The sequence below is a fragment of the Fulmarus glacialis genome, unplaced genomic scaffold (genome assembly GCF_000690835.1).
Source record: "Fulmarus glacialis isolate BGI_N327 unplaced genomic scaffold, ASM69083v1 scaffold2557, whole genome shotgun sequence".
Classification (NCBI taxonomy): domain Eukaryota; kingdom Metazoa; phylum Chordata; class Aves; order Procellariiformes; family Procellariidae; genus Fulmarus; species Fulmarus glacialis.
Window position 1 is genome coordinate 10,036 of NW_009224900.1, and position 14,421 is coordinate 24,456.

At 38.7% G+C, this 14,421-nt stretch overlaps 1 protein-coding gene across 1 annotated transcript in view; it reads right to left on the reverse strand.

Annotated features, from left to right (window-relative positions):
* The window catches only part of ZDHHC2 (zinc finger, DHHC-type containing 2), a 21,432-nt gene extending 8,104 nt beyond the window's left edge, over positions 1–13,328 (reverse strand). Inside the window, exons 1-6 of the mRNA XM_009582285.1 lie at positions 13,211–13,328; positions 11,954–11,980; positions 8,610–8,704; positions 5,007–5,127; positions 4,000–4,069; positions 2,367–2,399 (exon numbers count right to left, since the gene is read on the reverse strand). Of these exons, the coding sequence (XP_009580580.1) occupies positions 2,367–2,399; positions 4,000–4,069; positions 5,007–5,127; positions 8,610–8,704; positions 11,954–11,980; positions 13,211–13,328 (464 nt within the window). The remainder of the gene's footprint in view (positions 1–2,366; positions 2,400–3,999; positions 4,070–5,006; positions 5,128–8,609; positions 8,705–11,953; positions 11,981–13,210) is intronic.
* Positions 13,329–14,421: the final 1,093 nt, after the last annotated feature.

The window sequence follows — 14,421 nt, forward strand, 5'->3', positions numbered from 1 at the left end:
TACACTAGCATAGAAATCACAAATGCTTTTATTTCTGCATCACTTAAACCTTTTAGAGCAGTTAGAGGGCAATCAGCATTAAATATTTCTGTTTATCACAGCACTTCCATTAACGCAGGAGTGATAGCCAAAACGAAGCCTCTCAAAAAGCAGAAGACAGCTGACCTGGGGCTAGGACATGACTACCATCTTACTACCTCTGCCTTCCAAATGCTTCAGTCTTACTTTCCCTAAGTTATTTTTACCTGTCCTCTCTCCAGAAATCCTTCTCCTAGCAGAATATTAAAATAGTAATTCCCATACTGTTTCCCTGCTCTCCCTAAACATCACATAGGTTCTTTCCCCCTTCTTTCCCACCAAACTTGCTCCCGCCAAAAAATCCCAACACGAAAAGCAAAACAGGACCTAATGATGTTTTCAGGGGGGCTAAACCCCACCCATTATACTGATTTGCACCTTTACTTTTGTTGGCAAAATAGCCATATGATATTTCCCAGAGAACCCTTGAACACGGGTCTTTAAAGGAAACTATTTGATCAGCATCTGTGCAATATTTCAGAACTCTCTTGTCACTTCCACATAGTTATTTTTTTCAGGGTGAGCAAGGAACTGTGGACATCCACTCAAATTAGGAAAAATAAAGCAAGACAATACCTCTTTTTCTAGTGCATTTCTGTTACTTGGAGTACAAAAGGAACAATTCTCCACCAAGAAGCATTACATGTCTTTCAAGTACCTTCTCCATTTCTATTTTTTCTTTTTGCACCCATTGCTTATTAGATTAAAAACAATGAGCAATGTCAATACTCTCTCAAACTGGGTATGTTTACATTGTTTGGACACGAAGAGTCTGCAAACAGGTAAAATAAGCCAATGCTACTGAGAGGAAAATTTAATTTATTTTTCTAGAAGTCTATGCCCTAGTGAAATACCACTTAACTGCCCTTTTACACAACACTCAAGTTGTGTAAAGCTCAGTTTATGATTTGTTATTTGATGCAATGGATTTTTATTCTGAAATTGAAGTTTACACGAAGGACATTTTCATGTACTATCCTAAGGCAGGACAACTCAAAAAATCCCAAACAGAAAATAAAGCTTATGAGAAGTGTGTATAATACTGAATAATAATAGTAATATTGAGACTTTTCACTAATACTTTATCAGGAATAGCCTGACAGCTATTTTTCTTATAGCTGTCTACAAGACAGCGATAAGAAGGCTGAAAAAAGGAAACAGCCTTTTTTCTTACAAAAAATTTGTTCCACATTCAATGGTTTTATCTGTTTGTGTTTTGTTTGGTTTTTTTTTTTTTTTTTTTAAGAAACACACTATTAAGACTCAGCATCATCAAGTTTCACATGCCGATATCCCTACAGCAAAAAAATATGTAGGAAGTAACTCTACCCTATATTGTTAAATATTTCTTTCAATTGTATCTACCATGCAGCTGCAAAATAAGGGGAGATTCTTATTGCATTATGTCAGAGGCTGTAGTCAGGACCAAGACAAACAGGAGGAGCCCAGCACCCTTTCCTCCCCCAGGACGGAGTCTCCTCTGCCCAGGAGTTTGATTTAAGAAGGTGCTTAGAATCATCTACCATTTAGTTTGTCCAACACAGGAGATTCTTCTTTTCTGATTGGCTTCATGTGATGAAGACCTGCCATCTACCACTCAATCCTCTTAACTTGGACCTTACTAAACAATTATCTTTAATTATTTCCATGAGATACCTGCCAAACTGACATAAAATTAGTTACACATCCTGTCTACCCACTGGTTCCAAGGGCTGCTGAGAAACGACAGGAAAACAAAACCATTGTGCATGCCGACACAGTAGCAAAAGGAGGGAGGATGGGAGGGAGAGGAGAGAAAAAAATGAAAGAAAACAAAGAACCCATAAAACTAACAGAGCTAACTTGCTCTTTCCAGCAAGCCCACTCAAGCTGTCCTGGGAGCTTCATAAGGGGAACAAGGCACAGCCTTGGTTTTTAACCTAGGGTAGTATTTCATCATTCAATGCAACTAAGCCACAGTAATACTCAATCTCAAAATCCATGAAGAAAAGATGCAATTCTTAAAAGAGGTTTTCTTACTGACCAGAAGTCTCCCTCATCCTAACTGTAAAAACACGGGAGTTCCCTAACTCAAACGTCTAAGAAAAGCGATACATGAACTTCTTTCCACATCTCACAACTAGGAAAAGAGGACATACAGTAAATAACCCCAATGGTCCTGCAAGACCAGTAACTTCGCATAAGCATCTAACTCTAGGAATAGTGAAGCATCACCTTCATAACAGGACCTTCAAGAGTTTATTTTACTAAATCAGAAAGTAGGAAAAGAAAGCCAATAGTACACTCACCAAGGGCAATGATGATCCATTTTCAAAATGCATCTTAAGAAAACCCAACAGAATTCCAAGCATCACAAAAGGCAAAAGAAAAACAAAGGTCAGAAGCACAGTTACATGTCAAATTTAAATTATTCACATACAGATTAAGAATTACCCATATGTACTATTGGTTACCTAATCTATTTAGCAAAGGTGTCTATTTAAATTCATGTAATACAGTTTACCTACAAGTAAACTGCAGGTAACCCAAACCCAAAACACTTGTTCTGTCAAGAACTTAATGATTTAAGAAAATGCAATCTATAATTTCAGCTTTAGGATTTGGTCCTCATTCTGAATAGTTTTTTCAACTACTGTTTATTCTCTGACAGGTCCTTAGAAACTGGGCTAATTCTTTGTCAGGAATAGCCTGACAACTAAATATATTTCCAAGTACATGATTTGCTTTTTTATATATATATATTATAAAAATATATACAGATGCACACGAGGTTTTTAAGTACTTACCTTGTATGAAAAATCCCAAACATTTTTGCTATTAATTACTCTCCATTAATAAAACATGCACAAGAAAATCAGATATAATTGAAGCAAGAGACTTTTGACAAGGTAAGGACAAAACTAAGGTATTCTGCAAAATATATTAACTATGGGCACTCTGCAAATTTCACTCACATTTCATAGGATAACACAGGTCACCCTTTTCCTCCACCCTGCTCAGACACAAGAATGTTTCTATCTTACATCGCAACCACCATCCCATACAACACAACCAAGATCCTCCTTCTGCCTCAACTCAGTTACTCTCCCAGTGCCTCTGCTGTTTCGCTGGACAAAATGGAAAGTCTTCTCTGCCTCACAATCATGTTAGAAGGTTTGATCTATTATCAGCTGAAGAGTATTTGGAACAGCCTTAAAGCTAAGAATAAACAACCTTTGAGGAAGCCCCGTCTCTTAAAGTTAGAAATTTAAACCACTGGGGCAAGAGTGGAGAAACACACAGACATCCAAGCTAACTGGAGAAAGGTCAGAGAGATGAACAGCCGAAAAGAAAGATTAAATTAGAAAGCAATTAGACTTCTGGGGAATATGTAGGCGAACTTCCTTTTATCTTAGACAAACAAAAACTTTATTTTACGACTTCACTTAGAAATGGGGGATGCTTGGTTGTTTCTTTCTTTAAATAAAAATAACCTGCAAGTTATCCAATGAAAAATAGGATATTAAGTTTATTACCTCGGATAAGATGTAAGTGACATCATGATTAGATTGAGATGGGTAGTGATCTTTATTCAGATTCTAACAAAAGAAGCAAATTTTTGTTTATCAGCTATTTTTGGTTACATTTGTAAGGAAATTTCTTTATTAATATTCATAATTTTTAACCATTATGTAAAGAATGTATAAGACCATGTAATCCATGTTGGCATCAAGAAAGCCATCAAATGAATTAGAATAAGTTACAGACTTCCACAGAAATAAGTAAATAAAAACTAAATCTGAAAAAAATCTAAGGGGGGGCGGGAAAGCTTATCTGCCAAAACATTAAACCTGAAAAATCTACGCATAAAAAACAAAGGCTTCTGTGTCAAGAAAAAAATCCATTAATTCAGAAAACCACTTATTTGAAATATTTTCTTACTTGTCGCATACAGAACAGTGATGGCAACGATCTGGTTTTACAAGACGGCATCTGTCACAGTATCTGATTGCTAAAGAAAAAAGTTCCACGATTAGATCTCAATGTACAGTTACACATCTTAACTCCTGAAGTCTGCGCAAAAATAAATACTAGCAGCTCAGCCCAGCAGAACCCCCAGGAAAGCATTTCAGCATGATCAGAAGTAGTTGCAAATATTTAAGCATTCTTTATTTGCAATGTTGAATCTAGCACAGTGAACCCAAAAAGCTCAGTTTTTGCAATCTCTGCGAATCATGCTAATCAGTTTTCTCTTCCAAACCCCTCAGTTCTGCAAAACAACCCAACGAACCAAAAAACCCACAAAACCCTCACTAGACTGGAAAACCTTTAAAGACTGTTCAACAATATAGCTATTTTAAGCTATTATTCTAACAGCTTTAATTTACTATACGAGATTATCTCTTGGATTTGCTTAGCTAGCCAGCATTCACAAACTTACAGTATCAGTAGGTTAAGATTAACTCTTAGTTTGGAAGAACTTTTGTTCTTGCAACTGAACAACCAGCAAGTAAAACAGTAATAGTTTCTTACTGTGATCTATTTAGCTACACATGACACGCAGACAGTGATTAATTTATTAATTTTTTATTTTTTTAACCTATGAAAGAAGAAATCTATGCAGTTAAAGACTGCTACAGCCGCTTCTGCAGTTTATTAGTATTACAAGCTATTTGTTAATGTCAGTTTGCAAACATTTAGCAAGGCATTGTCAATCCACTTTAAAATCCTAAATTGTATGCAGCAATTTACTTTCCAACAATCTTTCCACTGAATAAATGTAGCTGCATAAAGCTACATCAACATTAAGTTCTTGGGTCACTTTGTTATTTTATGAAGTATGAAAAGCAGTTCTTCCCTACAATGCAAACCCCTGAAATTTTTTTTTAATTAGTTTAGGTAGCACATCAAGACACCTGCCTTCCATGGTCTCCTGAACACCTATTTACCTCCAGACATTGTCCGTGTATAGATAGGAAGATCCTTGGCTGCCCGTCTTAAGACTTCTTGCTGGGACTCACCTCTAGGCTCCCTCTCTAAGGACTCCTTGTCTGAATATGATAGATGAAACTGGAAAAATTTTTAAAATCAAAGATATGTTAGCAAATTTCAAGTTAAGTAAGTATCGTAGAGACGTAGAGAGAAATAAATATTCATTATGTAAAGATGGATTAGCAGCACATACAAGGTATTACAGCAAATAACCCCATGTTCCTAAGACTGCTAATTTAGTTTATGGCAATTGAAGACAAAATTAAAATTATTTCTGATTTGGTATTGATGCAATGCTGAATACTTCCAGAAGTAATAAGCAACACTCTTCAAGAGGAGGATCAAGAGCTTACCACTCCCTTGGAAGGTCAGTTAATTTACTTCTGTAATACAAAATATCAACTAGTGAATATAAACAAGGAATATCAGTTGTTAACTGAAAGAAAATTCGCTACTAGAAATAGCAGAAAAGATAGCTTTATTTCTCTTCTCGTGTCAGGCATTTTCCCTTTTATTCTTTGCCATTGGAGAGTTGCTCTTCTCTTCATGCAGGTGTTAGGCTGTGTTTTTACTTCAGAGACTGGCTGAGAGAAGGAAGAGATGGGTGTCCTGTATGACAGAATAATCACGTCTTAACATCTTCCTGCGTAAAAGGACAACTTCTGTCACTGCCCAAAATGGCAATGACAAACATCGTTCTAGTAAGAGCCGAGAGGGTGAAAATTGCTGAAAGAGATGCATGGTATCATGAAGTAGTCCAAATTTCTTACACTCTAAAGACCTCTGCAACACAGCAACAGTCAGCTTTGTCACTGTAGCTTCTAGAAATGGGCAGATGCCGAAGGCTTTGGTACCGCTATCAGAGAAATAGGATACCAAATCACCTCTGAAAAGAAGTCCATATTTGGCAGGAAGAGTGGCTGTCTCTAACCTGTACCAGAAATAGATGCCTTCTGCACAGCATTTATGTCTACAGGAAGGCTAGTCATGATAATAACATTAAAGTTTTTCCTAAATGGAAGTGATCCTAAATGAAAATGATTCTGTCTGTAAGAAAACAGACAAACACATAGTCAGGAACCTCTTCTCACCTCCATAGAGAAGGAACCACTCTACCTCCCTGACAAAGTTCACAATCTTCCAGCAGAGGCCGAAGGTTCACTGTTCAGCATGAGTTTCTCAGGTCACTTTTCATTTTTCCCTAGCAAGAATACACTCTTCCCAAGACCTAAATTGATTTATCTTGGAATACACAGGATTTCTCACTGCAGAAACTTGGTTCAGAATACTTCTTTTTTTTTAATGCTTCCTGTTTGAAGCACATAAGGTTATCGCTCCATCATTTTGTATTGGTTCTCAGAGTAGTCCTAAGTCTACAAAACCTTCCCGCCTGGGAAACCATCTCCATGCTGGTACACACAGGTACAGAACGGCTCACGCTGAAGTGAAGTCTCTCAAAGTCTCTTAAAGAGAAACTGCAGCCAGATGGCTCCTTCGCAGCACATCCTCAACTACAGAAGTTCTCCTCTACCACTGGGAGAAGTTCCTAACTCACAAGCTCTCACGACAGGGAAGGAAGAAAATTGTCTATTCAAAAGCTTTACAAGGCGTATGGGCACAACCGTAATTAGCGTAGCACAGTCTGGCTTGAGTTTGAAGTGTTTCTCTGGACAATTATTTCCAATATGGGAGGAGTGGGGATAACACATCGAACTTCAAAAGAAAAATGTCAGATTAGCAATATGTTAAATTCCAAGCCACGGTGCCAGAACTTTAGTGCTTTTTGTACGTGTAAAAATTTGAAATAAACTTAAAAATAAATATACAGGCTGTGTGGTTTGCACCAGCTCCAGTATTCATGAAAACAAAACCCAAAAGCTTTATCTGTTTTTCAGTCTTCAAACAAATACTTGCTATAGTTGGTAAGTCAGTTCAGTTAAGTTGAAAACACATCCTTTTACATTTGCAGACTTCATTCTAGAACTGGAAGCCAAGCAGTAACTTAACGTTACAAATACACTAATTAAATTTTAAAAATACTGCTCTAGTAGATTAGGAAAAAGACATAGAACAACAAAAGATGTCACTTACTGGCAGCAACATTGTGCAAATTCAAAGAACACAGAAACATCACACACTGCTTTCTATTACCCAACTTCAGTACTTTTAATATCCCATTTGAGGTTCTCCGGTAGCATTGTATGGTGGCTTTGGAATCCCACTATAATTATTAAGGATTTGTCAAAACGTTTTTAGAGTCTTTTATTGGCATCAGCCCAGTGATTTGAAAACCCTTCTAATTACCACTACAGCCCCCATATATAGGCATGTATTTTGCTACGTAATTACCAAATGAAATAGTTTATTCATCTGTTTTCCTCCTCTCTGCCCCAAGCTGTAGTAAAGACTGCAGTGTGAAATTCAAGGAAGATGCCAATTATCTACAATATCTTTGAATTATCTACTTGTTTCCACAATTACATATTAGTGAATGAAAACTACTCAGACAAGAACCTCTGCACAACAGACAGCAGAAATCACAAGCTATTTATTTTGTGTTGGCATGGTAATTATAGCAGCTAGAGTTGTGAGTCCATGATGAAATAAGTGTTGGCTTTGTGGATGCTTCAAACGCCAAAGCAGCCGTAGCATGATTCTTCTTGACCTCAGAGGTTGTGTGACGCAGCACCTACTGCGGACTGTGGTGTTTCTGTACAAAGACAGGATGGAAGGGGCCAAAAAGTTGCGCTGGTTGTACCAAGCTGCGTAGGGCGGATTTTCATCAAAGCTATTGACAGTTTTCTCTTTCCTTTTTTTTTTAAAATGTTAAAAAGAATGTGAAATTCAAACAATAAAAAAACCCAATACTGAACTAAAAGCAATTCTCTTGAGGCTACATCATGTTGAACATGGTTTTGTATCTTAATATTCTCCAAGACAACTGGATCCTTCTTCTTTAATACTTCTGTACTAGCTGGATTTAGGATTTGGGGTATATATTCACCTCAGACCTCTTTTCCATGCAGCTGTTCTACTAGCTCCCTTCCTGCTTAGCCAGCCATGGCTCCCCAGCATCAGCTTACCTGTTGTGCACTCATGCCACAACCCCCAAGTTCCTTCATACCAAAACAGATGGGGAAGAAGCTTTAATTTAGAGGACAACAAACAGATGCTGATAGGCAATATAAGTCTTAAACACATGAAAATACATTTTTTGCCCACATAAAAGTACTATATCCCCATGCAAAGATTTAAGCTGCCAGTTCAAATAACTCGTATTTTTCACGTGGAGAGGTTTTTTTCTCCTTAATATCATAATATTAACCTGATTTTAAAAATCTATTAAAAAACCTTTAAAACTTAGAGAAGATGTAATTTTTTTTGACTTGTTCATTATGCTGTTTGCAATCTGATATACTCCTATAAAGAAGCTGTAGCTACCATCTGTATTTTTCTACACCATGTAAAACTACATGAGATCAGAGATTAAGTTACTCGAATACTACAAAATCAAGCATTTGACTAGGCTATTTCAGAAACAAAAGTTAAGTTTATCTTACTTCTTTTGAAGGATTCATTGGTAGCGTAAAGATTGTTTTCCAATATGACCAGATGAACAGCATGAAAAATATGTGGTAAGCAACCAGGCACACAACTAAAATCAAAAAGGAACAGAATTAATACAAACAGACCAATGATATTATAGTACTTACAAACAGATGCTGTACATATCACAGATAGTAACTCTAACATGTAAATACATAGGTCTGCAAAAGCTTTGCAACAAAAATATTGCACTGCAACTTTACATGAGACAGACTGTGTGGGGGAAGTCATGACACAGGCTACATATATTAGTTTCAGGGGAATGGCTAATAGCCCATTAGAGCCCCATAATTACTTAGCAAGCACTCTTCCTTTACGCATTTGTTAAATCCTATTTAACTGATGCGTCTCTGCTTTTTAGCTCTATATGCCATGTAGGGAGACTGCTAGCCATGCAAAAAAAACCCAAACAAAAAACCCAAAAACCCTGAAGCCCCTCAAAAGGAAGTACAGCCACCTAGACGACGACTAGAGTGAGGGGAGTCTTTGAGTGGATATGCATACGATACCTGAAGAGTAACCATAACCAGTTAATTTGTTTTGCTAGATTTTCAGGGGGGAGGACAGTAGGGTGGTTTTTAAAAACCTGCAGGTTCTTTAAATTCAAATGTTCATTCACTACTTCATATTCTTCACAGCCAGTGATTTATTCTTAGATTTTTCAAATAAATGTCAGTCAACATTTACCATGGGAGTTGTTTTACCAGAATACAGAAGGTAACGCTAACTTCTTCTAAGAGCCTGCCGTGGGTTGATAGGTGTTTCCATGTAAAAGCTCTCACTGTACTAAGCAATTCACTACAGTAAATAATAAATCCAAAACTTGTATCCCCTGATTAACTTGCTCTAATGCACAAGAAAGAGTATTTCCTTGGATTCTTCGTCCTTGGGCAGAGAAGCAGCAAATAAAGGACAGCTAGGACAGCAACAGTGAAAAATATTACTTCCCTGCTGTACAGATGAACTCAGATCATACAGAGCTCAGGGTTATATGGAAGCTACACTGCCAAACATTCTTTATGCAACTTCTATAAATTTGTAAGATCGTCAAAAAAACACCATAAAGGGAAATGTGTACTTTCACTACACAATCTGAAGTATTGCCCTCGTATGGTTAGCCCATGTTTTTATATATGTAATGCTATTCTGTGCTAGAGAATATTCCATAACATATGCATGATGGTGTGCATAAATGCAAGAACAGTAGCCCAGCATGTTCTTCTTTTTTGTAGTTTTGCCTCAAAAGTAATGCTGAATAAATGCTTCTGGTGTTGAAATTTGCCCAAAAAAAGCAGCAACACAGTAAATATTGATTCTTATTCACTAGGCTGTTAAAAAAAAACAAACAAAAGCTAACAAAAAGCTAACAAAATCTGAAGAGCAACACTGTACAAAGCTTTTGGGATGACAGGGTGAAAGAGCCATATGGCATGTCTATAAACTGAAAAAAATCTCGTAAGTAAGTGATAGAACTGGACTCCGCTTCAACCACAATATCCCAGATTACACTAAATGACCATCTTGCTATTGCACAAGCATCTGTCAGGAACAGTCCACATTTTCATCCGAACATTTCTATCAACTCTAAGAAAACCTGATCTACTCTAACAAAATCAGCGTTTTTTTTTTTTTTAAACAGCAGTATATTCATGGCATAAAGTGAGGGCAAGGTAGGGCAAGTTACACCAGTTCTGTACACTATGCGTTTACTAACCTGCATCTGTATTTTATTGTTGTGAGAATAACGGTAACTGTGATTGATAAAAAAATTCCTTTTTCATACATTAAAAAAAAGACTACTGGAGGGAGACAAAATTTTAGCCTAAAGACATTACCCCATAATTCCCCTTTAAAGTCTGCACAAGATTTAAGCTCTTCTTGTTTGCTCTTGCACCTCAGTTCTCCAACGTGGCCCAGGTCCCGAGCGGTCACTTCTCCCAGGTCACCTACCCACCAGTTCCCCTGCTCCACAATGGAGAGCCTGGGCTATCCAGCTGCTCCACTGGGTCTGTGGGTGTTGAGAGTCCAACATAAGAACCTCAATTCTCTTGAGACAGAAAAACAAGAGCTGCCTGCAACTCCCTGGGCAGAAATCCTTCTATTTTACACTTTTTCTGGAAAAAAAAACCAACCTGAAAAACCCCCACAAAAAAACCCCACCCCAAAACCTAAAACCCCAAAACAAATGGTGTATCCCTTGCTTGAAAGCAACCCATTTACAAATAGCTAGCATACCTAGAGTTGCCTGGAAATATGCAGCAACCTGTAACAGGGCTGAGCCGCATTTGCCCAGTTTTCACCCCTGAAAACACTCAGGGCAGAACTAGAGCCAGGGTAAATTTCTCCTGACTGGCTGAAGCTCACCAAGGCTTTGAGCAGCTAAAAATAAAGAAATTTAATGTTTCCCAGCGCATTTTGCTGATAATTCTAATTTGCTTTGTAAGCAATGCCTAACACCACGCTGGTCTCCCACACACGCACTACGGAACAGCAAGAAACTGGAATTTCTTCCAAGTTTGCAGGTGCTGAAGTTTGCAGATATGCTTACGCACTCGTATGGGGGGAGAGGAAAGATCACTGAACTGAAAAGTTTTTCAAGGGAATGTTTCTTGTTGATTGCCAAACACTTTCTCTAAGTGAGGGAGTCTCAAATGACTTAGAAAAACCTGCCCGAATTACAGAAATGTAAAAAGCATATAGCTTGTCTCCTAATCCCTACCCCCTTCATCCAAAAGCTCCGCAGCCCCACACTTTACACTTCTACGTTGTGCTGTAGTATGAAAATAGCATCTGGAAAAGCAACCTAAACATGCTACAGCCTTGGGGTAGAAACTCTAATGACAGCTAATCAGGCAGTTTTATTAGCTTCTGAAAAGGTTACGCTTCTGAAGGATTCTGTTTCTTCAAAGACACTGGCTGAAATGAAACCGCAGAAAAAATTCACCTCCCATTTAAGTATGTCACACACTGCACAAACACCTTGCTCATCTTTAGAAGTCCTGGTTTTAAAAGGGCTTTCCTTGTTATGAATAGAAACTTTGAAAAACAGACTATAAGGATTATTTTAGTTGACACTTCAGAAAGCCAGTAAGAAGTGTAAAAAGTTCTAATTTTTTTCATCTCTATTTGGAAAAGCTAAAGCAATATTCAGGAACAGCAGCATAACAAAAGGAGCTGAGGAACACAAAAAAATACACTTATTTAAAACAGATTAGATCTGTATCTCAATTTTACTAGTGAACTACTATACTACCCTGATATATGAATTCCACTTATAAATAGCTGATAAAAATCTTACCTTTTTCTCCAATATTTGTCATTGTCACTGAAAAAAAGAAAGAGTAAAAATGATGTTTAAATAGCAAATGATGTATCTGAGTAGTTTAGACTTTTGTTTTTCAACCAAAGAGGGAAGTGTAATCATCTCATCAAACAATACGAGCTTAAGACCACACACTAACAAGCTTTTAGGGTGTAGCTGTGTACATTCATCATAAGAATAGGTAAACAACTAAACCCACACCAATTGCTTATAAGGTTTTCTGGCTCCCACTCCCAGGCTCAGTTCCATAGCACCTTCTTCTATCTGAAGCTACCCAGGAAAAGCCATCTCTGAAGAAGTTATTCTTCAGAACTCTGGTCTTCAGGTTTTATTGTTTATATATGTTCTGTTCTTGAGGCAGAGGTGTCAGACCCCAGAACTGGTTTTGCCAGCGATACTCAGTGATACCTTAGATCTCCAAGGCATAAAAATCGAAAGTAGACAAAAATTGCATTTCCGTTAAGAAACTGCCCACGGATTACAGGATTTGGGGATAGTAAGAGAGTGAGAAAGGCTCAAGTATGGCAGGCATGGAGTGGAATACACAGGTATCATGTCAGTCACTGCATTTATGAAAGAGAATAGATCTTTTTCTTGCACCTATATTCCCCTCTCAGTCATATTATTAAGGAAAAAAAAAAAGGCCAAACCCACAACAGGTATCTCAGAGAGAGAACAGAAACTCCCAAGCGATCAAAAACCTCATGGTGCTCTTCCCTTCCCACCCAAACCACTCCACCACACAGTTATCCATCCCAATTAAGCAGTCTACAAACCGTGGCACCTGCAAGTACAAGCGAGAGGACAGTAGCTATAGAGATCTCTCATCTGCTTTTGTTTTCCTAATAAAAATGGCTGCACAGGGCCGTTTATCAAACAGCAAGAACAAGGCAACTCCTACTGAAAGGCCAATCAGCCACGCCGTCCTACTTTGGCGTATTAAACTTAGGCTTGTTGATAGAGTAGAAGTAACTATTTAAATATACCTTGCACAATGCAGGGATCTACTGTGGGATCAGTGCTGCTCAACACCTTAACTAATGCTCTGGAAGAGTGAGCACTCATCAGGTTTACAGACACCACCATACTGGGGACACCAGCTGATATGCTTGTGTGCAGGACTGCCATCCAGAGGGACCCAGGCAGGCTGGAGGAATGGGCAACAGGACCCTCATGAAATTTAGCAAGGACAAAGGCCAAGTCCTGTAAAGAAACAACCCCTTGCAACGATACAGCCTGGGGACGGCCGGGCTGGGGCAGCTCTGTGGAACAGGCCGTGGGGGTGCTGGCGGGCAGCAAGCTGAACATGAGCCAGCAGCATCCGAGCAGCAGAGAGGGCCACCAGCCTCATGGGCGGCATTAGCAGGGGCACGGCCAGTCGGTCAAGGGAAGGGATTATCCCCCTCTACGCAGCACTCAGATCACATCCAGAACATTGCCTCCAGCTTTGGCCCCCCCCCAATACAACAAAGATGCAAGTCCAGGGGAGAGCAACCAAGCTGGTAGGGACCGGATCACTAACCCTCTGAGCAGAGGCTGCATGGCCAGGGCTTGTGCAGCCTGAAGAAAACACGGCTTTGGGGTGACCTAACAGCAGCCCACCAGGACCTCCAAGGACGTATCAAGGAGGTGCAGCTCAGTTCTTCATAATGGTGCAGGGTGGGAGTACAAGAGCCTATAGGCATAAGCTGAAACGAGAGGATCGGATTTGATACAAGGAGAAACTTTTCCACCATGAGAACAGTCCACCGCTGGAGCAAGTTGCCCAGAAAGGTTGTGCAGTCTCCATCTCTGGAGCTTTTCAAGAGTCAACCGGATAAACCCCTGAACAACCTGGCCTGACCTTACACCAAGCCCTGCTTTGATTAGGTAGGACTAGATGAGCTGAGGTCCCCTCAAACACCAATCACCCCACAATTCTATAATTATAAAATAGGTCTATTAAAATGGGTATTTGACTATAGCTCTACCAAAATGAGCATCTACTTTACCTGAGGGAAAACAGTAAATAACCGTGTTTATAAAGTTCTTCACAAAAATCAGAAGACACTACAGAAGTTGCATAAGCCATTATAAAGAAAACTCTATTCTGCCCTCAGTTTGCTAGTTCAGCTAAGAGAAATCTTTAGAGCTTGATAAGCTAAATATCCATCTAGACAACGGCTAGAAAGAAACTGAGGGTACATGAATACACATCTGACTCTGAAGAGCACAGATGCTGCAGTACAATAATACACAGGAACTGAAAAACTGTAAGTAAACAGTCATCCACCAGAAAAATACAAAAGACATCTTTAAAGTCAGTGTGTAATTTAAAAGTGCTGGAGCTCTCAGATTAGGACAAAGCAGCTACTACACAAATGCTGATTTTCCTTCTCCACTTGGTATGGTCAGCAAGGTGCGCAGAAATTTTGCCAGTCTTCTTGGAATAACTACTCTCTGCT